Source organism: Bos mutus, chromosome 8 (genome assembly GCF_027580195.1).
Source record: "Bos mutus isolate GX-2022 chromosome 8, NWIPB_WYAK_1.1, whole genome shotgun sequence".
Lineage (NCBI taxonomy): Eukaryota > Metazoa > Chordata > Mammalia > Artiodactyla > Bovidae > Bos > Bos mutus.
Window position 1 is genome coordinate 2,997,251 of NC_091624.1, and position 25,767 is coordinate 3,023,017.

The 25,767-nt window shown below is 48.4% G+C and overlaps 1 protein-coding gene across 9 annotated transcripts in view; it reads left to right on the forward strand.

Annotated features, from left to right (window-relative positions):
• CDK5RAP2 (CDK5 regulatory subunit associated protein 2) overlaps window positions 1–25,767 on the forward strand; it is a 183,465-nt gene that overhangs the window by 7,949 nt on the left and 149,749 nt on the right. For all 9 annotated transcript variants that reach the window (XM_070375007.1, XM_070375005.1, XM_070375008.1 and 6 more), the window contains exons 2-5: window positions 2,091–2,158; window positions 5,554–5,621; window positions 20,440–20,550; window positions 24,425–24,501. In XM_070375007.1, the coding sequence (XP_070231108.1) occupies window positions 2,091–2,158; window positions 5,554–5,621; window positions 20,440–20,550; window positions 24,425–24,501 (324 nt within the window). The remainder of the gene's footprint in view (window positions 1–2,090; window positions 2,159–5,553; window positions 5,622–20,439; window positions 20,551–24,424; window positions 24,502–25,767) is intronic.

A 25,767-nucleotide genomic window follows, 5' to 3' on the forward strand; every position in this document is an offset into this window, starting at 1 on the left:
TTTTGGCCTCAACTTTGCTACCCAACCCTGTGTGATTTGGAACACATAAGCTCCTTCCCTTCCCGAAACTTGGTCTCCTCCATCCACACCATGATAAAGTCTCACCTCAGCCCTCTTTCTTTGCCTGGGTTTGATTTTGGATGGGGACCCAGAAAGCCCCAACCTAGGCCCAGAGTGAGGGATCAGAATGGATACCTAAAGCTGAAGGCTTGAAGCTGGAGGTGTGGCTGGAACCGACAGAGAGCCCTGATGCCCGAGGGTCACGACATTTCAAAGGGGGAGCAGGTAAAGCCCACATGGAGGTTTGACGGGAGCCAGGCCGGAATTTCTGCGTTTAAGAGCGGTTTCTTCTAAGAGTTGCAGTGTCAAATGGCATTTTTCATGTTTTGCCTCTTGGAAACTTGTCTAAGACCAGATTCTTTGGCTTTGCCTGCCACGTGGCTTTCAGCCGTGACTGGTGTTGGCTTGAGTCACTGATCGGCCATTTCCTCCAATGGTAGCGAATTAATGGCTGTGATGGAGAGAAGCCCAGACTTGGGGATGTAGAGACCAGAGTCGGCTGAGCTTCCCAGGAAGCTGTTTGTGTAGTTTTGGGGCCACTGAGCCACCAACTGCAAAGAGTGGTGGCAAACTTTTACAATTTGTTTAGAAAATGGAGTTTGTCCTAGTGATACTGGAGGGAGTTGAGAATTATAAAGAGTTAAAAAGGGAAATATTGAATATCTCTCCTTTTCTTACAAATTATGCTTTTTAATATTTCACTTGTTATGTGTACTTATAGCCTCCTAGTTTGCAGGAAGGATTTGAGGTGACTTTAGTGTACATGTGTTTTTTTTGTCTTTCAGTAATTGAAGGCATATCCTACTTAAGTTTGCTTTTTTTTTTCCCCTCCAGTTATCCTCATAGCAGACACATTTTATGTAATCATTTTCCTGATGCTGAAATTTTATGATATCTAATTCTTTTGCTTGATTCTGATGTTGAAGTTTCATTCCAACTCCAGAGTTTGATGATCAGACAGCATTGTCCTAGGAGCAGGATGGATCTGTATTTAGAGGCCTGGAAAGAGCAAATTGCCAAGAAGTCAAGCTGAACTTCCATCAGCTCCTAGTTTACAGCTTGGGAGAGGGAGGCTTTGTTGGGTTTTAGACATAAAATACTTGGATTCTGGACTTAGTTCTCTGACTAACTGCCCTGTGACTGGCTAGGCCACTGAAATAATCTTCCTTTGTAAAATGCATAGACCCTCAGGGAACTGGCCAGTTCTCGGAAGGTAGATCATTTACAAGTTATAGAGCGTTGTATGTTTCATGGTGACAAGGGTACTTTGCGCCCATTTATGGAATACTCACAGTATGCAGGGCACTTGCTAGACACTAGGTGTCTTGTTTAATCACCAATTACTCCGTGAAGTAGCTGCTGTTCTTTTGCAGATGAAGGAAGCGGGGTGGGAAGAGGTACTTGGCGGAGTTTAGAGCAGGAGTCAGGGAACTGCGTTTTGTGTTGAACCACACAAATCCTATCGTGGATTAGTTCTTAGCCTCCAGACTCACTGAACCTGCTTGTATAATTTAGCCAGTAAAACTTCTGGAATCAGTGAATTTTGCATTTTTGTCTGATGTTCTTAAAGCATCCAGATTAGTACCTGATACTTTTAAGCTCGTAGGCATATTGATAATGATGATAGTAGCACTGACAAAAGCAACGGTCGACGCCTCCCGCCGGCCACTCCTGTGTGCTAAGTGTTTATATGCACCAGTTTATTTAATCTTCACAGGTCGAGGGGTGGTGGCCCATGTACTGAATTAGTAAGAAAGTGTGACTCGAGTGCATGAGGAGCTTATGTTTGGCCCGGTGCCTCCGCGCCCGGCCCCTCGATGGCACACGGAACGCTTGCTGTGTGAATGAATCCCTGACCGAGCACCCTTACTCGGGCGTGAGCCACAGCCCAGCCCCGGAGCCTGGGTTCCTCACTTGCGCGCTGCCTGCCCTCAGGCTGGTGCCGCTGCCGGTCGGGGGCAGTGCAGGGGTCCAGCAGGCTCTGCTGTTCAGGTGGTGACCCCTCTTTTGTCGCCCTTGTTCTCTCCTAGTGGCCTTGCCCTCGGTGCGCCAGATGACCCGGAAGGCATCAGCCCTGACCCTGGTTCGGGAAACGGTGGTAAGTACACAGAGTAAGACCAGGGGACGTGGATGCTTGGCCGTGAGGGCCATGAGCCTTTGAGCTGGGAGTCTGGGCCTGAGCTGCAATGGGTCCAAGGCCCAGTGCTCCCCTGGTGTGGCTTGGTGCTCCCAAGAAGGGCGCGGTGTTTAATGTAAATGTTGACCTGCTCCTCGCCTCCTTTCATAAGCACCAAGCTAGGGGACTGGATGTCCTTTGGGCCACACTTCGTGAGTTTCATTTCTCACCACCACGCTTGCATAGGGGGTTCAGCCAGTGTTTGCTGAACTGAATGACCAAGGGAGGTTGGGTGTTGAGTCGGAGACTCCGTCAGGTTCAAAGGCTCTGTTGGGTCCTGCTCCCGAATGGCTGGAGGCCCTGGAGGGCTGCTGTCCAGACCTGAGCGTGCCAAGGCCTTCCTGGCAGGCTGCTGGGCTCCGTGTGCTGGCTGGGGCCCGGCGTTCCTACGCGGGCCTGCCCTTCGGAGACACACAGCTGGGTAGACCACAGGAGACGGCACTGAGCAAATACGCAGTCTGCTGGGTTGAAGCTGGATTGTGAGGAAGCTTTCTGTTCTGCAGTTTGGGTTTTGCTAAGCCTTCCTCATAATTTTTGTTTCTGAAAGAAAGTGGATGCCCTCATCAGTGTCTGTGGGAAGTGCTAATAATTTGCCTTGTTGAAATATCTTAGAGATATTTTGACAGGTGTTTTTTTCCCCCCGTCTCCAGAGTAATGAGATTACGGGCAAAAAGAAGGAGTTTTTAGAGCAGATAACCTAAGTTTCACACGGTGAGAATATGTTAATTCTCCCTCAGGTTTTCCTTTAGAACCTGGCAACTTTTACTTTAAGCATGCAGTGCAACAGTTCTGGTTATTCTGCCTTCTGCCCCCAGGCCGTTGGGACCAGAGACTTGATCGGCCTGCTCCTTAATTCAGCCCTGGTGTGTTTCCTGCCAGGCTCGGGGCTCCGCTCCGCACTGGGGTTCAGCCTGGATCATGGCTCCGATCACGCCTGGAAGGCAGGCAAAGAATGGTCGCGCAGCCAGCTGGGGGTTGAGGAGCTGGGCGATGGGCTGAGAAGCAGGTTTCCCCTCAGAAAGGAGCGGGGCGGCCGGAGTGTCCCCGGCAGACGACCTGGCCTGGAGACCTGGAGGGTGAGGGGCCCTGGGCGGGGGCACGCGTGGGTGATAGAGCCGGCCTGTCTGAGCAGCAGGCAGGCGGCCATGTGCCCTTGGCCTGGCGTGCGGGGCCTGCTGGCCGCCCCTGCCGGCTCCCAAGCCTCTTCTCTGCTGAGCCCCGAGCGCCATGCCCTCGCCATCCTCTGGCCTTCGCCCCCCTCTACCGGCCACCCCTGAAGACTCAGCTGCAGCCTGCGCCTCCCCGGCTCTCCCCAGGCTGCCGTCCCCAGGCTGCGTCCCTGCGCTCTCCTCTCTGAACCTTGCGTTTTCGCTGCAGTTCATTGCGTTTCTTCGTGTTGGCCACTTTAGGAGTATCCCGAATCGGACCGCTCCTCACCTGCCTTCCTTGGCCTAAGCACCGTGACCTCTGGCCTGGATTCTCCCCGCTTTCTCCTACCTGGTCTCCTCGTTTCTCTCTCAGCGCCTTTCATAAAGATCTGTTCTTAGCAAGGCAGCCAGAGGGAGCCTGTGGAAACCGAAGTCCCCCACGCTGCCCCTGAGCTCGTGTTCTGAGAGGCCCTACTCAGCCTGTGTCCCAGCACCTGCTCCCCCCTCTTCTGCTGTCCCCCCCTTTATTGCTCTCCCATCCATTGGCCTCTTGGCTGGTCCTCAGGTCCCCTAGGTCCCTGCCACCCCAGGCCTCTGTCTGTGCCCTGTCCGAGTCTGCCCAGAGGTCAGCCCTTCCTCAGTTTAACCCCCTTATTTGTTTGTTTTTTTTTTTTTTTTTTTTTTGCCATGGTGTGCAGGATGCAGAATCTTAGTTCCCTGACCAGGAATCCAACCCGTGCCCCCTGCATCTTGCCCTTGCACTGGGAGCATGGAGTCTTAACCCCTGGACTGCCAGGGAAATCCTCAACAACCTCGTTTGAAACTGCGGCCCCCACCGCCCCCTTGCTACTGGCGCTTCCTGTCCTTGGCCACGGTGTTGTTCTCCATAGCATTTATCACCCTGGATATGCTCTGTAATCGCCCTCGTTTATTGTCCGTCCCTTCTTTCTGGACTGTTGGCTCCTTCTTTTTGTTTTGTTTCTACACTGGCACTGGGCAGAGAGTAGGCCGCTGGCACCCACTTGGGGGAGGAGTGAATTCATTCGTTCACTCAACACACATCTTGTTAGCGCCTGAGCAGTGCCCAGCACCTGTGCCACGCGGAACCGTCTCTCGCACGTGCCCGTCTTGCCTGCTGGGCGCACGATCGCCATTGCTTTCACCGTCGCCATTCTTTCGCCACTGCTTCCCCAGCACCTCACCTGGCGCTTGGCCCAGTGGAGTGGTCTAATAAATGTTTGTCGAATTAGAGAAGCTGTGGAAAGATTAGGGTTTTGGCTGAGTCTGGAATCGCCCTGAAGCAGCGATCGGCAGTTTCCGACTGCGGCCTGCTTTTGAAAGTAAACTTCTGTTGGAACACAGCTGCTTGGCTTTTGAAGCGTCGGTGGCTGTTTTGTGTTGAGTGGTTGTGACAGACTGGGGGCTTTGTGTCATCTGGCCAACAGAACCTGAAATATTTATTGTCTCGCATTTTAAGAAAAAATGTGCCAACCCCTGCTGTCAAGTCAGACAGGCTTTGTTTTAATTGCTGACGTATGAAGATGACATCCCACCCAACAGAACAGATTAAGGATCAGCAGGAGGCGTAGGTATCACGGCAGTTCTGCTTGCTTGCTGCCTGCCCCTTTGGGTCCATCTTCTGATACTTAACAGGGGGATTCCCTGGTGGTTAGACAGTAAAGAATCTGCCTGCAATGTGGGAGATGCGGGTTTGATTCCTGGGTCGGGAAGATCCCCTGGAGGAGGGCATGGCACCCCACTCCAGTATTCTTGCCTGGAAAATCCCATGGACAGAGGAGCCTGGCCGGGTACAGTCCATGGGGTTGCAAAGAGTCAGACATGACTGAACAACCCACACCTTTTTACATTCTTCTGACATTTACATGGTTACGTTGGGGCCAGTTTAAGTAATTTTTAAATATTTGAAATGACTTAATGGAGAAGGCACTGGCACCCCACTCTAGCACTCTTGCCTGGAGAATCCCATGGATGGAGGAGCCTGGTGGGCTGCAGTCCACAGAGTCGGACACTATTAAAGCGACCTAGCAGCAGCAGCAGCAGACTCAAATCACAAGACAGAGTATAATGTGGAAGCCACCCTTCCCCCGTGGGGTGTGGGGCGGTTTGCCCGTTGTGATGTTTTCCTGTGTCTGTTTTGCTTTTTTATAGCGCTCCCAAACGTGTCGGAAGAAAAGGTGTCTCCCACCAGAGCGCGGAACATGAAGGACTTTGAAAACGTAAGTAGAGACACTGAATTAGCATCCCTCACGGCTCATGTCTGTGCGCGCTGTCCAGCAGACCCACAGGGAGCCTGGGTTTTCGAGAAGCATTCAAGCAGGACGAGGCAGGGTCTGGAGGAGTGCCGGGGCTTGTGGGCTCTCTCTGGAGCACTGTGACATTCCTGCACGGCTGGCCCTTTGCACACAGGCCAGTTATGGGTTCTGACAGCATCAGTGATTTCCAGCCTTGGGGAGTTTGGTGTATTTCTGGCGTCCTGAAGGTGAAGATGTCACCATGGAGCACAGTTGAGAGGCGCTAAGGTGTTTCACGGGCTTCCCCGGTAGCTCAGCTGGTAAAGAATCCACCTGCAATGGAGGAGACCCCAGTCTGATTGATTCCTGGGTTGGGAAGATCCCCTGGAGAAGGATAGGCACTCCAGTATTCTTGGGCTTCGCTGGTGGCTCGGGTGGTAAAGAATCTGCCTGCAGTGAGGGAGACATGGGTTTGATCCGTGGGTCAGGAAGATCCCCTGGAGGAGGGCATGGCAACCCACTCCAGGATTCTTACCTGGGGAATCCCATGGACAGAGGAGCCTGGCGGGCTACAGTCCAGGGGATCGCAAAGAGTCAGACACGACTGAGTGACTAAGCGTAGCACAGCAGCAACATGTGTCAGGAGCTTCCCTATGATGGAGGGTGTGCTGTTCGTGGTCCCCTCTGAAGCTGTCCTGTGACTGAGGTTTTCTGAATTAGCCCCATTTTACAGGTCAGGACTCTTCAGACCAGGAGAGCCTCACTCACGGGCGCATAGTGCATGAGCGACAGAGCTGGAATCTGAGTTTGGGTTTCTAATGACTCTAAAGCTGTTTGTTCTCTCTACCACGTGGCGCGGCCTCTGCATCTTGCAGGCTGCGTCTCTGTTGAATGAAATGTGAGCGATGTGTTCCCAGGTTGCTGTGGTAATTGTCTGAGAATGGATTGCTCGGCGATGGATTTGACTTCAGTGCTTTCTGTCTGCCAGCATCTGCGTTTCATTTGTTAGTGGATGGGGTCTGTTGTCAAGTAACAGGAAAATAAGGTTATTTCCCCAATTCCAATTCTGCTTAACAAGTTACCTGCTCAGTGTGCTCATTTATCATGGGAAGAATTAGACCCTTCTTCATTTGTAACCAAATGAAATCCATACTATGCAAGACATGGGAGGTATTTATCAGGGAGAGGGCGCAGGACGCAGAGGGAAGGACGTTCCTCAGCCATGTTTCTCTCTCCCCAGTGGCCTTTCCCGAACAGAACGGGCCTGTCTCTGGATTTAATTCAGAACACTCATTACTGCTAATAGTTATCTGCAAACCACCAGTGACCAATTGAAGAAATGACTTGTCAGATCTCTAATGGAAACAAGTAATTCTGGAGCGTTGAGTTGTTATAATTTCAACTGTACAACCTGATATATGCTGTGGGGTCTGGGGCCTCAAACAAATGAGATTTGATTATTCCACATCGTGTATAATTAAAATGTGCTCCACTATTAAATGGTTGTTCGTGTTTTATCATAAGAGTAATAATAGCTACTGTTTATTGAGCTCTTGCTCTGAGCTGGGAACTATAAGTGTTAAGCTCTTCATATATATTACTTTAATATTGAAGCAGCTCTGCGAGATACAGAGTTATTTAATTTTTGAAAGGCACAGCTTTGATTTTTGTTTCTAGATGGAAAAACCTAACAATCTTAGAGATTTAGCTTCACGTGTTGTCACTGCCTTTTGAACTGGGAGAGATCTGAGAATTGAATCCAGCTCCCTTTTATGGACTGTAGCCCACCAGGCTCCTCCATCCATGGAGTTTTCCAGGCAAGAGTACCAGAGTGGGTTGCCATTTCCTTCTCCTGAGGACCTTCCTGACCCAAGGATTGAACCCGGGTCTCCCGCATTGCGGACAGACGCTTCACCGTCTGAGCCACCAGGGAAGCCCCTCGGGAGAGAGGAGACATGGAGGCCGAGGGACGCGCCGGCAAGGCTGTGCCCGGTGCAGCTTGTGCCCTGGGCCACGGCCTCGGAAGCCAGGCCGCCTGCCCGTCCGCTTCTGCTGGGTGACCTTGGGTGACCTTACCCTCTCTGCACTTCCTTTGTCTTTAAAATGGGCATGTTACAGTTTCTGCTTCCCAGGGCTATCGTGCAGCTTTCTGAGGGAAGGTACGTGCAGCGATATGCCCGGCCCTGAGTCCGTCCTGTGTGTCAGGCGTTTCTCCTTGCGGTTACGGTTACGTTTATTGTTACCGTTTTTCTGCTCTGTCACGTGACTCACATTTCCCTTTCTCAGGTGTGTTCTTGATGACCCAAATACCGATTTTCATAAAGACAAGGGAGAGCCTTCTATGCCAGCATGTTTTAGGGTTTATGTTTTGGCTTTACGACTGTGCTCCTTTGGCTGCTGTTAGGGCTTTTTTATTTTTTATGACATTAATATTTTTTATTGTAGCACTTTCAAGAACAAATTCTGCAGTTGAAATTGAAATGACAGCGTGGTTCTCAGTGTCTCCCTTTCAGGTCTTTATAAGTCACTGAAAATCCTCATCTGGCCTGAGCTACTAAATGCAGGGTCTCTGTGTTGGGATGCTTACAGGAAATGCTCTTGGCATCTAATGCTGATTTTAAAGTTCGCATACATATTAAAGAGGGGGCTATAGCACTGTGGGCTTAAAGGGGAAACTCGTGATTTCTTTTATCCTAGTCTTGGATTACGGATACCTGAACATCAGAGTCTGGTAATGACGGTCTGGCAAAACACAGGCCTCTTGGTCTTGCTTGGAGTTTAGCCATTCGTCAGTGGGTCTTTTCATTCGTCAGTGGGTCTTTTCAAATCCGTGTCCTGGGACAGGGGCTAGGGAATTTGCAGCAGATTAAGGGCCCATCAGGAGACTCACAGTCTGTTTAGGGAGATGGACAGGAAAATCATGCAGTGATTGAGGTTAAGTCCAGGGCGCTGTGGGGCGTAGAGCGGGGCCTGGTCCTGGCCCAGGGCACTCTGGGCAGCCTCCCCGGAGCACGTGTTCTTGAGTTGGGTCTCACCAGGACTAGTAGGGATTAGCCAAGGTGGGAAGACTGGGAGACGACCCCAGGCAGAGGGGCTCACACGTGCCAGAGACACAGAGAGAGCACGACAGGGCATGACGAGCCTGGGAATCCAAGTGCCCTTTGGTTGGAAGGAGGCTTAGGGGGTGCTTGAGAGAAGTGGGGCTGTTGAAGCAGGCGGGGGTCAGATTCTGCAGGCTCTTGTATGTTACGCCGCTTTGAGTTTTGTGCTGAAGATGAAGGGGCGTCAGTGGTAAGTTTTAATCTGGGGAGGGAAGTGACTGGAGTCACTTCACAGATGAGCCAGGCTGGGTGCCCTGAGGCCGGAGGTGCTGTGATCAGTAAGGAGGTGCAGTGAGTGGTGGGGTCTGGAGGCGTGGAGAAGAGAGTCAGAACCGCAGTGCTAAAAGAGCTCCCGGGACCGCCTCATCCAGGCCCTGCATCTGGCACAGGGGCCTCGAGCCCAGCGACGGGCAGGGACTTACATGGTCTTTGAACCCAGGCCTCTGTCCTTCTGCTGCACTCGGCGTTCTGTGTCCCTTCTCACACCTTCTTGTGAGTCTGTCATCTGGGGATCTGCTGTCTGATCCCTTCCTCAGCTGAGCTGTCGTCATCTGAATGGCCGGCCTTACGGTAGGAGGCTGGCAGATCAGTGTGGTCTTCAGTGGGAGCCTGCCTCGTCGGTCCTTCTGGGTGATAACGTCACGGGGAGTGCCCCGGACCAGAGGAGGCCGGGCTGAGCAGCGTTGTGTAAAGGACTCTGCTTCTCTGGTGTGACCGGTTCCAGGGACTACTCTCTGTCTCTCCCTTTGTCTCTCTCAACATGTTGTGAGTGAGCGGGGAGACCCAGAATCTGGTTCAGCGTGTCCCGTCCGGGTAGCTGTTCTTTATTCACAGATAGAAGCGTTTACTTCTGGCTTTTACTGTGACATGTATAGCTTTCTGTCTCTGTTGATACAGGTGGGTAGTATTATTTAATGGCCGTCTTAAGTTCATAAAGACGTGTGCCTAAAGGGGTGGGTTGAACCGTAATTTATGTAACCTCTTCCTGTGCGACGTTCAGACTGTGTCTAATTCCTCACTGTGATAAACAAAGCGGTGATGAGTGTCCTGGTCCCGTGTCTTTGTACACTTACGTGTTTTTTTTCCCCTTGGGACAGGTTCTGCTGCTCTTGTCTCCAGCCCAGCTGCCCTGAGGTTCTGGTGTTTGTATCGGGGCGCTTATTCTGTTTTGTTAAAGTCTTGGTCTCAGCGAGCCAGTTGGTCAGCGTTAGTGTTTTATCCGCGCCACGGCTAGGAGTCCGCATCTCCAGGTCTGCCCTGTGGCCTGTGTGTCCTGGGTGTCTTCCTTCCGGGGTGGCTCCCCTGCCCCCTGGCCCCACCTGGTGTGTGTGGCCCCGAAGCTCTGAAGTAGCGGCGTACGTGGATACGACGCGTACCTGGGAACGATCAGAGGTGGGTGTTAGGTCTGGTGCTGTCACACTGGCAGGCCTGTGACCCCGTTTGTCCAGGTGGCTTCTAGAGCCTTCTCTGTAACGCGGAGCTGGACGCGGTCTTCCACTCAGAACTGGTGGCGAGGGCTCCGTGAGTCCTGGTGTGGAAGGCCCCTCGCTCGGTGCCTGGCGCGCGGCCCTCAGTGCCCGCTTAGCTCTGTCCCGAGGACCCTGCCTCAGCCAGCTCCCCCGCCTTCTGCTCGTCCGTTGTCAGTCTCCGCTGACCCTGCTGTTATGTTTCTTTGACCTTGGAGCAAAATCCCTAACTGCTTGCCGTGGCCCGTGTGGCCCTGCCCTGTGTCACCGGCTGCGGCCGTCTCCCATCACGGCCTGCTCTCCAGCATCTGGGCTGACCTTCCTCAGCCACGTGGTCGGGCGTTCAGCGTGCTCCTCCCTCTGCTGGCACTGTCCTTTCTCTTCCTCCTGAGCGTCAGGATCCTTGAGCGCCATGGCTTAGTCTTTACGTGACTTTATAGAGAGGCCGTCCGTAACTCCCTTCCCAGGTTTGCTAGGGACCCAGCACTCAGCATGCAATGTTTTCCACCGTGAGTCTTACGACTGTTTGCAATTATGTATTTTATTGGTGTGATTGCTTAACTTTGTCTCCTCTACTGTGTCCCTCGTGCTCAACACCCAGCTGAACAAGATGGTAGTCGATAAATTCTTATTGATAAAAATAAATGTGTTACTTTGTAAGCTGTAAATTTTGGTTGCCTTACCTGTGAAATGGGAAAGTAATATTTAACGCCTAGGGTTGTGGTGAGGATTAGGTAACATGCCAGGACAGCGCGTGGCATCCCGGGTCTTAAGCCGATGGGGGTGGCTGCCGTGTTCTTGTGGATCAGGTGGCTGGAGCGGTGTAGCAGGAGGGAGGGGCATGCAGATGCCCCCCAGAGTCTTAGGAGAGCAGGCAGTGATGAGGGTCAGGGGAGGCTGAGAAGGAGAACGGGGCGCCTTGAGAACCAGGCAGGAGAGCAAGAATCATATGGGGCGCAGGTGGGCAGAAGTGGAGGAGGACTGTCTGGAGCTGGCAGAGTGACTGTTACCGGAGCTCTGTGTGGTTCTGGCTCTGCAGGAGATGGGGCCCATCAGGGCCAGAGGTCTTGGAATCAAGTCTGTAAGTGTTCAGCGCAGAGGCTCATCTGTGTAGTAGGCTGGTCTCCTGCATGCTGGGTCAAATGCTCTGAGTGCTCAGGCCTCTGAGTGTCCTGGCCATGCCCTCTGCAGACCTGGCCAGGTGGTGGCCTGGGCAGTGTAAATTTTTACAATCTTTTTGAAGGCCATTTGGAAAGAGATTTTGATGGTCATAAAAATAATATTACTCTTGAGCCCGATAATCCATCTTGGGGAAATTCATCCTGAGGAAAGAACCCAGCAGAAGAGAAAAGCTGCGAGCATGAAGGTGTTGTCACATTGTGTATGATTGTGAAAAATCGGGAACAAGGGAGTTATATTTTACATTTGTCATCTCTTTGGCTTATTGCAACAAGCTTGTGATGAAGGTGTTTCCCAGGTGAGGAAGCTGAGCTTGAGATTCAGTGATTCACTCAGGAGTTTAGCGTGATCGAGAAACAAAAAGAAGGCCAAATGCACAGCTGGTCTTTCTGGTCGGAAAGCCCGCAGGCATTCTTCCGGAGCACACTGAATGCGTGCGTGCTCAGCAGGGAAACGGTTAAGCAATTGAATGTAAATCAATTCAGTGGAGTTCAGTGCAGTCATTTTAAGTGATAATTATGGGAATTCTGTAGCAACATGAAAATATTTAAGACATGTTAGGGGAAGCAATGGATTATACAGATTCACTTATGTTACAATTTTACCACAAATGTGTATTCATGAGCAAAGGCTGAAAGAATATACAGAGAGTAGATTTCAGAAGATAGTTGCATTCCGGGCGTTGTTTGGGTTCACTTTTAAAGTCCTGTTGTTACTCCAGTATTGTTGGCTGATGAATAGATGTTTGCCTAGCAACAGTTTTCTGGGTGTTTTGAGGACACTGGGAGCGTACTGGAATCAGAAGCGAATCCCAGGGGGTCTTCTTCGTCTTCCTAACCCTGCTCAGCTGCTGCTGGCAGAACTGTCTTACATGCGGTGTTATTTACCAGAAATGAACTCTGGGCAGCAGGATTTCGTGGTTTTTGTGATGTCTGGGTGAATGGTCTAACAGTTTTTGGACTTTCAAAGAGGATAAAAAAAATTACCGGTTGCTCGAAGGTCTGTGTATTGAGGCTTGAGCGAGAAGTGGATTCGTTCTGAAAGTGCTCCTGTGTTTTCTGCTCGCTCAGTGCCAGGCTCTGCCAGGTACTGTAGGTCATGTGGTTGTCACAACACCTCTGTGATATTGATCCTCTTTTTACTGATGAGCAGACAGGGACTCAAAGACGTGCAGTGGTTTCCCCAAGGTCACGTGGCTCACAGGTGACAGCGTTGGGAGTTGAGTCCACTTCCGGCTCCACTGACTGCGGGGCCCCTGCCCTCGGTCCTTGTTGCCTGCAGCCCAGACGTGCCCTGGTGGCTGAGCCTCCGCTATGGAGTCCCAGGCCCTTGCAAGCTGCTGAAACTGATGGCCAGGTCACCAGAAGCGCGACTCCTGGCTGAGAGTTCGGTTGGTTGGAGTTGCCCTGATTCTTGCTTATGTTGTTGGCTTTCGTCTTTCTTCCCTTTCTGATGGTGCCCTAGGCACGGAAGGCCTTTGACAGGGAGTGGGAGGAAGTCACGATGACCAAGTAGAAGCCTCAGAGAGTGTCCTGCCACTGAGCTGGGACCGAGTTGGGATGGCTCCTCCTTCGGAGGCTCCAGCTCCGTGGTCCCACTCGGGTTGCCAGGGCTGGAGCCTGGCGAGTACAGCTCTCGTGTTCACCTACTTTTGAGCGCTGAGTTTCTGAGTCATATTTGGTGGATTTTCAGGTATTTGTTCCTATTGTATGGTAAGCTATTTTCAGTGTTTCCACTTTTTTTTTTCATTTCTTGAACTTACTTCAAGTGTAGATGAAAAGTACAAATGAAAAGAATATTAGTGTTTTCAGTTCTTACGCTGTGTCAGGCACAATACTGAACATCCCCATTCATTTCTTTTAATCCTCGTAATAGCTCTCTGCAAGGGGCATTATAATAATCCCATTTTTACAGATAAAGGAGCTGAGGCACACAGAATAAGGAACTTGACCAAACTCACTTGGCTCGTAAGGCAGCCTGGACCGGCTGACTCATTCATTCAACACATGTTGATGGGGTGTCCGTGTCCCAGATACTGTGCTACAAATCTCAGGGGAAACAGCCATGAGCAGATAGATTGCAAAGGTCCCTGCCCCCCACAAGTGGATGATCTTTGTATAACAGGCGTGATAGCAAATAGTGCATGTGTAAGGATCGAAGGTGGAGGCAGGTTGTGACAGCTTCTAATAAGAAGGTAAGCGTTCTGCGTGAGAGAGTGACTTGGTGGAGGTAGTGGAGATGGCCCTCTTTGGAGCCAGTAGTTAGGAAGGGCCTTTTGGAGCCTCTGACGTCTAAGCTGAGATGGAAGCCTGAGATGGAACCTCCCGGCAAGGGCTGCAGGAAGAGCTGTGCGCGCAGACAAGGCCCGGCTTATGTGAGGACTGGGGAGGGTGGAGCGTTGCCAACGAGGGGTAGGGCGCTTTACGGCCGAGCGCAGAGCCAGATCACACAAATCTGCGGCCACGGCACCGAGCTTTTTTTATTTTAATTTTTGCAGCCCCGTGGACTGTAGCCTGCCAGGCTTCTCTGCCCATGGAATTTTCCAGGCAAGAATACTGGAGTGGGTTGCCTTTTTCTCTCCAGAAGGTCTTTCCGACCCAGGGATCAAACCTGAGTCTCCTGCATTGCAGGTGGATTCTTTACCATTGAGCAACCGGGGAAGCCCAGGAACTTTTATTCTAAGAGGGATGGAGGAACTTCCTTGGTAGTCCAGTGGGAAAAACTTTGCTTTTCAATGCAGGGGTTGCAGGTTTGATCCCTGTTGGGGGAGTTAAGATCCCCCATGCCTTGGGCCCAAAACTTAAAAACAGAACAAAATCGATCAAAGACTTTAAGAATGGTCCACATTTTAAAAAATCTTTAAAAAGTGATAGAAAAAAGCAATGTCTGTCTGACTCTGAGGCCTGTGGGTCTCTCCTTGCGTCACATGGCCTTCGAGAAATTGGTAAATATGCCCGGCCTTCTGACCGCTCCGTTGTTATTATGTATTAACGACTATCTCTTTATGTTGTAGACTAAAATACAAAAGAGGATATGGTTCCCCATCTCTTAGAGACGGATTGGGTAGAAAGGAAATCACCCGGCTGGTAGACTGCAGTGTGGTAGGCTGCTGTGTAAAGAAATTAAAGGGTGTGTGGAAACATCCAGCAGGACCCCAGGCCAGCTTGGTGGGGTCATCAGAGAAGGCATGATGAGCGCTCTGGCATTACGCAGAGAACGAGACTGGCATTGTTGCAGAAAAGTTGCTGCCTGTATTTCATTTTATTCACTGGGGCTTGGCTGGCGTTTGCAATGACCTTCTGAAGGCTTATTTACCTTTTCTCATTAAAAAAAATGTTCTTCACCTATAAATAGAACAAGTATTCTTTCAAGTGTTGCTGAGAATTTTAGCAGCATGCACAATGTGGGCATTCTCAGCAACCTCCATAAATAATTTATTGGTAGCCGAGTAATGGAATAAGGTTTCTCTTTATAGGAAGCATCTGGCGGGGTAGACTTTTTGTTTGAATGAATGTTTTATGTGCTGTTTCCTTAAAACATTTAAAAGGGAGGCTTTAATGAACCTATCAATAGCTTGTTGCTCTGTTCTTCTTAGCCACAGAATTGAAACTTTAAGTGTTAACAAGGGGCCAGGGCTGGAAAATTTGGAATGTACTTAATGTAGAGTATGCTTATCATTTTCTTTTATCAGTCATAAAAGTATTCAAAAATTTATTAAAAGGAGTATTATGCGCTATTACCAATTATTTTTTAAAATGTTGAAGAAAAGCCCCAATGAATATGTATTTATGGTGATGTAGTAACATTCAAGGACAGCTATTAATATTTTGCTATATTTTATTTTTGTTGTTGTTGCTCAGTCTCTAAGTTGTGTAACCGCAGGGACTGTAGCACGCCAGGCTCCGCTGGAGTTTGGTCAGATTCGTGTCCATTGGATTGGTGATGCTATCTAACCAGCTCATCCTCTGCCACCCCCTTCTCCTTTTGCATAAAATAAACCCCTGCAATTTTAAGTGTTGGCTAAGTTTTGACATACGTATACTCCCTTGTAACTTTTGTCATAATCGAGAAATGTATTTATTTGATTTTTTTTTTTTGGTATATGTGTATATAGTTGTAGGCTCGTGTGACTGTCAACCACAATCAGAATGTTCCAAAAGGCCAGAAATCCCCGAGTGTTCCCTCTCTGTGGTCAGACTCTTCACCCAGCCCTCTGGCGGCTGTCCCTCTATTTCCAGCCCCTGTAATTTTGCTTTTTCCAGAGATCATATCCACGGAATCATACAACTTGTAATCTTTTGAGGGTAACTTCTTTCCCTCACCGTAATATCTTTGAAATTCATTCACGTGCCGTGAACCACAGTGGCTGAGCGCTTTTCCACCGTGTGGCTGTGCACTTGATTCATTCACCTTTTGAAGAGCGTTTAGTTCTCTCCATGTTTTGGTGATTATTCATAAGGCTGCACTAAACATTCCTGTGTAAGTTTTTGTGTGTTTATGTGTGTGGGCATGGGTTTTCACTTCTCTAGGGTAAACACCTAGGACTGGAGTTGCTGAGTCATATAGTAAATGTAGTTTTTTTTTTTTTTTTAGTAAGAAACTGCCAAACTATTATTCACAGTGATTGTACCATTTTGCACTCCCATCAGCAGAATATGAGAATGCCATTTGTTCTACGTTTTCATCAGCATTTGGTATTATCAATTAAAAAATTGTTTTCTGGCCGTTCTAATAGATGTGTAGTGGTATCTAAGATGCTTAAAAATCTTTTCTTGTGCTTATTTGTCATCTGTGTATCTTCTCCTGTGAAGTGTTTTTTCAAATCTTTTGCCTATTTTTTTGTTGTTTTTTTAAATCGAGTTGCTTCCTAGCAATGACATTTTGAGAGATATTTATGTATTCTAGATACAGTTCCTTGGAGAAGGAAATGGCAACCCACTCCAGTGTTCTTGCCTGGAGAATCCCAGGGACGGGGGAGCCTGGTGAGCTGCCGTCTATGGGGTTGCACAGAGTCAGACACGACTGAAGCGACTTAGCAGCAGCAGCAGCAGATACAGTTCCTATGTTGGATTTATGATTTGCAAATGTTTTCTCTCACTGTGTAGCTTGTCTTTTCATTCTCTCAGCACTGTGTTTTTCCAAAGCAAACTTTTAAAATTTTGATGAAGCTCAATTTATTGATTTAAAAGAAGGGTTTCCAATTCATGAATTTGGTAAGTCTCCTCACTTATTTAGGTTCTTGATTTCATCAGACATACATAATGTCTTACTACATTTGTTCTTACAAATTTTCCTTTTTGGAGATATTGTAAATGGTATTTAAAAAATTTTCAGTTTTCAATTGTTTGTTGCTAGTATATTGAAATATGATTGATACCTATATGCTGACTTTGCTAAACTCACTTAATGAATTCTGGGAGCTTTTTTGGGTAGATTCCTTGGAATTTTTTGTTTTCATGTTGTCTGCACATAAGGGTGGTTTTACTTCTTCCTTTTCAATCTGGATGCCTTTTATTTTTTTCCCTTGTTTTATCACACTGTCTGGAACTTCAAATACATTTTGAATAGGAATCATAACAGCCAATAGCCTTTCTTTATTATTGATGTTAGGGGAATAGCATTTCGTTCTTCATCTTTAGTAAATATGTTTTTTGTAGATGTGAGATTTTTTTGTATATGTCCTTTAGCAGATAAAGGATGTTTCCTTGAATTCCTAGTTTGCTGAATTTTTATCTTGAATGATTGTTGAGCGTCTAATACTTTTTCTGCACGTTTTGCTATGATCATATGTGTTTTTTCTTCTTTGGTCTTTTAGTTTGGTGAATTACATGGATTGACTTTGGAATATTGAAGTAGTGTTAGATTCCTGGGATAAATCCCACTCATGATGTGTTACTATGTTTCCAATTTTCCAAAGAAAGGCAGTACCAAAGAATGTTCAAACTATTGCACTCATCTCACATGCTCACAAAGTAATGCCTAAAATTCTCCAAGCCAGGCTTCAACAGTATGTGAACTTCCAGATGTTCAAGCCGGATTTAGAAAAGGCAGAGGAACCAGAGATCAGATTGCCAACATCCATTGGCTCATAGAAAAAGTAAAAGAATTCCAGAAAAACATCTACTTCTGCTTCATTGACTACACTAAAGCCTTTGACTGTGTGGATCACAATAAACTGTGGAAAATTCTGAAAGAGATGGGAATACCAGACCACCTGACCTGTCTCCTGAGGAATCTGTATGCAGGTCAGGAAGCAACAGTTAGAACTGGACATGGAACAACAGACTGGTTCCAAATAGGAAAAGGAGTATGTCAAGGCTGTATATTGTCACCCTGCTTATTTAACTTCTATGCAGAGTACATCATGAGAAACGCTGGGCTGGAGGAAGCACAAGCTGGAATCAAGATTGCTGGGAGAAATATCAATAACCTCAGATATGCAGATGACACCACGCTTATGGCAGAAAGTGAACAACTAAAGAGCCTCTTGATGAAAGTGAAAGAGGAGAGTGAAAAAGCTGGCTTATAATTCAGCATTCAGAAAACAAAGATCATGGCATCCAGTCCCATCACTTCATGGCAAATAGATGAGGAAACAATGGAAACAGTGAGAGACTTTATTTTCTTGGGCTCCAAAATCACTGCAGATGGTGACTGCAGCCATGAAATTAAAAGATGCTCGTTCCTTGGAAGAAAAGCTATGACAGACCTAAACAGCATATTAAAAAACAGAGACATCACTTAACTGACAGAAGTCTGTATAGTCCAAGCTATGGTTTTTCCAGTGGTCATGTTTGGATGTGAAAGTTGGACCATAAAGAAAGCTGAGCACCGAAGAATTGATGCTTTTGAATTGTGGAATTGGAGACTCTTGAGAGTCCCTTGGACTGCAAGGAGATACAACCAGTCCATCCTAAAGGAAATCAGTCCTAAATATTCATTGGAGGACTGATGTTGAAGCTGAAGCTCCAGTACTTTGGCCACCTGATGCGAAGAACTGACTCATTTGAAAAGACTCTGGTGCTGGGAAGATTGAAGGCGGGAGGAGAAGGGGACAACAGAGGATGAGATGGTTGGATGGCATCACCGACTCAATGGACATGAGTTTGAGCGAGCTCTGGGAGTTGGTGATAGACTGGGAAACCTGGCGTCCTGCAGTCCATGGATCGCAAAGGGTCGGACACGACTGGACAACTGAACTGAACTGAATTTTTAAAAATTTAGTTGAGGGTTTTGAGTCTATCATTTAGAGGATTTAGTCTGTAGTTTTCTTATAATATTTTTGTCTGGTTTTATGAGGGTAATGCTGCCCTCCTAAAATGAAGTGGAAAAGTTGCCTCATTTTCTGTTTTCTGGAAGAGATTGTATAAAATTGGTAGAGATTTAAATATTTGGTAGAAATTGCTACTGAAATCATCCTGGAATTTCCTGTTGTTATTCAGAGTCCCCCAGCTGTCTCCATATAGCGTAAAAAGATTTCAGGAGTCACTGTATGATTTTATTGTTCTTCACAGTCAGGCCTCTGTTACTTCCATTCATTAGGAAAGTCCCCAGCCCTCTTTGTCTTGAGATTGTCATGGAGATTCCTGAAGAGTCCGAGTCTGTTGTTTGTAGAGCGCCCTTCATTTTGGATTTGTTTGATTGATGACTCTTGATTAAACATTTTAAGAAAAGCTGTATTCATTTGTGGTTATTTCTGGCTGCCCTGGGTCTTCCTTGCTGCGTGCAGGCTTTTTTCTCTGGTTGGCGGCGAGCAGGGGCTGGTCCTTGTGGAGGTGCGAGGGCTCCTCACTGCTGTGGCTTCTCCCGGCGCGGAGCTCCGGCCCTGGGTTCACGGGCTTCAGCTGCTGCCCGGCTCAGGCTCAGTGGGTGTGGGCTTAGTTGCTCCATGGCGGGTGGAAGCTTGCTGCACCAGGGATTGAGCCCGTGTTCCCTGCATTGGCAGGCGCATTTTTATCCGCTACGCCACCAGAGAAGTCCGACAACTCTTGACTAGTTCAAGGTTAAGGGTTGTGGGTGTTTGGGGGATTCCTTGGCAGTCCAGTGGTTGGGACTTGGTGCTTTCACTGCCAGGGTCCAGGTTCAGTTCCCTGGTTGGGGAACTAAGATCTCACAAGCTGTTAAGTTGCCAAAAAAAAAAAAAAAAAAAAAAGAGAAACAGAGAGAGAGAAGATTATAGGTATTTTAGCATTTTTAAATGAAATTGCTTACTTTCAGTGACTTAGTTCAGGAGGCACAGCATGTCGGTCTGTCCCACCAGGGGTAGTAGTAATATGTTCTGTTGATTAGGGTGATGTCTGCTAGGCTTCTGAATCGTGACGATATGTTTCCCAAATGATAAGCCGTCTGTGGGGTGGCCATCGTGAGACGGTGGGAACGCGCGCTTCCCCCAGTGCGTTTGTGTGCCAATCTCGGCCCGAGTCATTTATTTCTACGTGTGTGTGTGTGTTAGTTGAGTGTAGCAGTTGTATAATGGTGGTTTTCTCTTCCTGCTACTCTCTACATTTATTAACTTGATTTATTTTGTAAAGAAGAGCCTCCCTTCTTCCTTTCCTTTCCTAACTTGCTTTCAGTGTGGAGTCATGAATTCTCTCTCTGCACTCAGTCGACTATCATTCATTTCCGTGCTCAGACTGTCCTGCATCTGGCTCTTAATCCTGGGTTTGTGCGGTTGTAGCAAAGCTGAGCACACCCCACTCCAGTACTCTTGCCTGGAAAATCCCATGGATGGAGGAGCCTGGGAGGCTGTAGTCCACGGGGTCGCTAAGAGTCGGACACGACTGAGCGACTTCACTTTCACTTTTCCCTTTCATGCATTGAGAAGGAAATGGCAACCCACTCCAGTGTTCTTGCCAGGAGAATCCCAAGGACTGGGGAGCCTGGTGGGCTTCCGTCTATGGGGTCGCACAGAGTCGGACACGACTGAAGCGACTTAGCAGCAGCAGCAGCAGCAAAGCTGAGCTCTTACTCCCTGTGTAGCCCTGGAAGCTATGGGCGTCATGCAAGTCTCGTCCCTCAGACCTTATTTTCAATAACTCATCTGTGCTTATTTTCTAGCAAATCACTGAACTGAAGAAAGAAAACTTTAACCTAAAGCTCCGCATCTATTTCCTCGAGGAAAGCCTGCAGCGGGAGCGTGGCGGCCGCACGGAGCGTGCCTGCAAAACCGTGAGTGCCCCGCTCGGCGCTGCCGCGCCTGGCGTCTTTCCTCGTGGCCATTCGAAGCAGCAGTTCGATTAATGTTTGTTCTCAGACTTGGCACGAATAGATAGCACTGCTTTCCTTTTATTGGATTAATTACAGGGAGCATAAAGATAATAGAATGACCTTAATACTAAGCAAAGCGATACAAGATTAATTTTAAGGGAGTCTTTCTCTCTTCTTAAAATGGAATTCTGACTTAGCATATCTCAATTGCCGTTTTCTCATTATTTATAATTGAGACAAAGAGTGAAATGGTGGCATGTCTTTGGAACTGAATCCTGTTCTTACTCACTAGCTTGTGTAACTGTAGGCAAGTAAGTCCCTTCAGCTGTCTGGGCTTGCTTCCAGAGTTAAGTGATAACCCCTCTGTCCTGGGGTTATTTGTGTGGATTAAAATGAGTTGGTAGATGGAAAGCCTCAGCACACAGTCAGCCCTCGCCAGTGATCGTCACTGTCTTGTTGCAGCTTCCGTCGGCAGCCCAGAGTTACGGTTGTCATTTTTTCTGTGATAACGACTCTTCTGTATTCCTTGCATGCTTGCTTATAACTGTCAGGAAAACAGTCTATTCCTATCTCAAGTCTTGACCCAGAGGCCTCTGCCTGAAAACAAACCGTGGTTCTGGGAGTTGAAAAAAGAACTTGGCTCTCTTGAAAAGGCAGGAGTACAAACAATATTTTAGTGCCCCTTTCTTGACTTTCTCTAGGAGATTAGCCCTTGGCCTGAGACTTATTCCATTTTTTTCCCTCTTCTGAAGTTTGCACCAGTGGAAACTTTTGAAGGAGGAAAACGAACCCTCCTTGAGTTGTAGTGGGTGGACTTAAATGGACTTGTCTTGAAGATCGATTGTATTGTACTTCTGAGCCTTCTCAAGAATTAAAAAGCTCCCTTGTCCCTCAAGACCCAATTGTTTTTTTCCTTTATTGTGGGAGAGAAAGACAATGAGGATTTTTGGGAAAGAAGTGGTGATGCAATCAAAATTTTAAAGAAAAGCCTGTCACCTAAAATATTTCCTACTTATGTATGATTGTCATGTACCTCAGGACAAATATGGGTGTTAGGAAATCTCAAGGAAGGTAACTGCCTCCTCTTGGTCAGGCACCTGTCCTGGGTGTTTGTACCTTCATCATCTTCTTTTCATTCTCACGAGTCTTGTCCCGTGGAAATGATCCTTATCTAGCAGGAGAGGAAACTGAAGCTCAGGAAAGATCAGTAGTGCGCTTGATGTCGTGTAGCTGCGCCGTGAGGTGGGCTTTGAACCTGGGTCTGCCTGCCTCACTGTGCCATGTGGTTTCAGCTCTTCTTTTTCCATTGCTTGGCTAGATGGCTTGATTTGATTGTACTTTTATTTAAATTTTAATATTTTGGATAGATGTACATGGTTCAGAATCAAAAAGTGTAGAAGGTATATGCTGGAAAGACTTTCTTCCATCCTTGTCCCCTGGTTCCCTAGATCTAACCAATATGATTAATTCTTCAGGCAGAGAAGTTTTATGTGTATGCAAGCAGCCATTGCGTGTATGTATATTATGAATCAGCACCCTTTTCACGTAAACGTGAGCATGTTCTGCTTTGATGTTAACAATATCTTGCATATGTTGCCTTAATAGTGGTTTAAGAGCTTCTTCATTCTTTTTTATAATGATATTCCATTTGATACTTAAATGGTGTCTTGATTTTCGGTTTAGAAAGTTCGATCACCATGTATATAAGTTTATAGCTTGAAATATCAGGCTCGCAAAGAATAATCTCACGGACATGTTAGCTGTGTAGTCTTGTAAGTTCGCTGGTCTGGGGCTGCCAGATGGTTCATCAGAAAGCAGACCACTTAGAGCATATGATGTCAGCTGTTACGTAGAAGCTCTCTGCCCTTTGGAGAGCTGGAAGAGGACTCTTCTCTTTGAAGGGGTTTCTACAGTTTTCCCAAAACCACAGTTGAAGACGTTGTGCGCTGACACCCAGTGTGCTTTATGCAGAGGTCAGTTTTTTCTAGGAAAAGTTCTGCAGACATGGCTTCCTTAGTCTCCGTTGTTTGGTGGTGAGGAAAACAGCGTCGCCTGAGCCCTGTCTCCTGCCGCAGCTCGTTTGTTAGCTCATCCAGCCCTCGAATCCAGCAGGGCAGCTGGGCCTCGTGTTTGCCGTGTGACCCCCTGAGGGATCTGAGAGGGCCGTAGGGACTGTTTCTTCCTTTTCTTTTCTAAGATTTCCCCCACCCCCCGCATTGTGATGAGAGCTCTTTTTTTCTTTTAATGTTTATTTATTTGTCCGTGTCTTGTGGCACACGGGCCTTTGTTGTTGCACGTGGGCTCTGTGTAGTTGCAGCATCCAGGTTCTTGGATTGTAGCTTGCAGGCTCGAGTTCCCTGACTAGGGATCGAACCTGGGCCCCTGCGATGGGAGTGAGGACTCTTAGCCACTGGACCATCAGGGAAGTCCCTTGGGCTTATGTTTCTGAGGTCAGTTACAGGCTCCCTCTGCTGCCTTCGTGTTGGATATGAGCAGGAAGGCGGGGCTGTCTGCCTTGCCGACCACGGCGGCCTCGACGCTTAGCCGGTGCTCGGTCTGTCACAGGGGTCGGTGTGTGTCTGTCACGTGAAGGAACGAGTGGACGAGCGTCCGCTGACTCAGCACGGTTTCTGCCCAGTAAAGAGTGGAGACAGAATTTGAAGCCAGGTCTGGCATCGTTGATTCAATGGACATGAGTTTGAGCAAACTCTGGGGCATAGTAAAGGACAGGGAGGCCTGGCGTGCTGCAGTTCACGGGGTTGCAGAATGTGAGACACGACCGAGCGACTGAACAGTCGTCGAGTCCCAAGGCCGTGGCCTTCCCATCCTGGCAGACTTCTCAGTCAGGGGTGCTCTTCCCTTTGGGGCCGTTTCGCTGAAAGGAGGGAGGCATGTCCTCTAAGATTGTAAATCGTACTGGAAATGTTATTTTTATTTACAATGATACACATGTACTAGGGAATAGACTGTCAGTTGGTGTACATTATTGGAATAAAGCAGGCACAGGATTAGGGAAATCTGGGATTTGCAGCAGCCCTCTGCAGACCACACACTTGGACCCGCCTCTGTGCTGGGTGAATTCATCTAATCTGTCTGAGGACATCAGTGAACTGGCTCTCAAAGCCTATCCCTGCCCCACAGCCTCATGCTGTGATCCATGTGCCAAAGACCCTGCCTTTGGGTTGTCACAGGAGTTGCAAGCCCAAGGCCCTGTGTGCCTCCCTTCGTTTAGGTCAGTTAAGAGGAAGCTGGCGGGAGAGCCCTGTGGCGCCCCCTCCAGGCAGCGGGCCCCATGCAGTCGCGGCTCTTTGGGAAGGGGGTACCCCGAAATCTCACACTGAAATGAGACAGGCAGTGATGTGGCTTCCCATCCGCATGTTTTTTTGAAGCTGCAGCACATTCCCACTGCTCCAACCACCACATGCATGATTGTAAACAACCAGAAGTAATTGCCTCGGAATGGGAAAAACAAACTGCAGAATTGCTTGTAAATGTGCTTGGCGGAGGGCAAACAATTTTTAAACCAGCCTCACTTGTATGGCATGTATACCTCGATGCTTGAGTGCTCTGGCTGTTAGGTGCTTGGAAAATTTACATAATTGTTCCAAGCCTTGAGAAATCCAGGGCTTTCTTCGGAGCCCACCAGTGTTTAATAACCCCCTTTTCCCTGTGCCCCGAGGCTAATGAGGATTTGAATCTAACATCTGCCCATTAAGAGCATCGTATCTGTTAAGAGCATCGGAGCCAGTTCACACTGAAGGTGGGTTCCCCACTGAAGGCATTCGGATGGCCTGTGTTTTACACGTTTCTTTTCTCTCCTGATCTTGTCCCGAAGAACATCGAGCTCAAGGTGGAAGTAGAGAGCCTGAAGCGGGAGCTGCAGGAGAGAGAGCGGCTGCTCATCAAAGCCTCGTGAGTACCTGTCCTCATCACCCGGCTTGGTGGTGGCGGTGGCTGGTCGCGCTGGGAGGAGAGAGCCTTGTGTTTCTAAGCCAGTTGCTCTCAGTACCCTGAGGAGGTTTTCATTTTTATTTATTTTTCAACAAACTTTTAAAATGTAATGTTGTTGTTCAGTCTGCCAAGTCCTGTCCAACTCTTTGCAACTCCATGGATTGCAGCACAGCAGGCTTCCCGGTCCTTCACCATCTCCCAGAGTTTGCTCAAACTCATGTCCATCGAGTTGGCAATGCTCTCTAAGTATCTCATCTATCTCACCATTTCCTATAAGTATGTTACAAAAATGTGACATAGGAAAATGTGCCGACGGTAAGTGTGCAGCGTGATGCTGTTCGTGGAGCGACCGGAAGGTCTTCAGGCCCCTGGGGTTGCCTTTGTGCTCCCGGAACTTACACTCCTTCACAGAGACCACTTCTGCGCTCGCCGTTAGCACCCGCATCGCTCAGTCCTGCCTGTTTTTGAACTTAGAGAACAGGAGGCGTCTGCTGCTCTCGCGCTTTTGTGTCTGGCCTCTCTCCTTAGGGATGTGTCTGTGCGATCCAGCTATATTGTCAGTTATCTCCGCAGCTCCTTCGTCTTCATCGCTGTGAAAGGCGGAGGGCCTTGGAGTCTTAGAGGGAACCCCCGGGGTGGGCGAGGCTCAGGGGCGGAGTGTGGGGCTTGACCCCCGGGGTGGGCGAGGCTCGGGGGCGAAGTGTGGGGCTTGACCCCTGGGGTGGGCGAGGCTCGGGGGGCGAAGTGTGGGGCTTGACCCCCGGGGTGGGCGAGGCTCGGGGGCGGAGTGGGGGCTTCAGCCAGAGTCACTAGTTTCTGTGTGTGTTTTCTGTACTAGGTTCCCTTGTAGTATTTCATAAAGGAAGGGCTCTATTGCATTAAACAAGTAGAAAACTATTATTTTAATCAATTAATTAATTTAAATATTTATTGACCAGCAGTCACAGTTCAGAGAAGAGTCTGTGTCTCAACTGGTTATTCATTCATGCATAAGCATTTCTTAGGTAAATGTGCTGCGGATTTGAAAAGAGACTTCCCCTTACTCAGAGCCCCCGGGCAGCGGTGAGCATGTAAACGGGTGTGATGGGGGCGCAGTGACAGCGCATTTATGAGTACGGGGGCGACACGAGAGTGTGCTGAGTTTCACTTGAGAGATGCTGAAGACTTCCTGGAGCTGACCCACCGAGGGCCCGGCTGGAAGTTCGTGTGGTCACGCTTTGGCGGTCC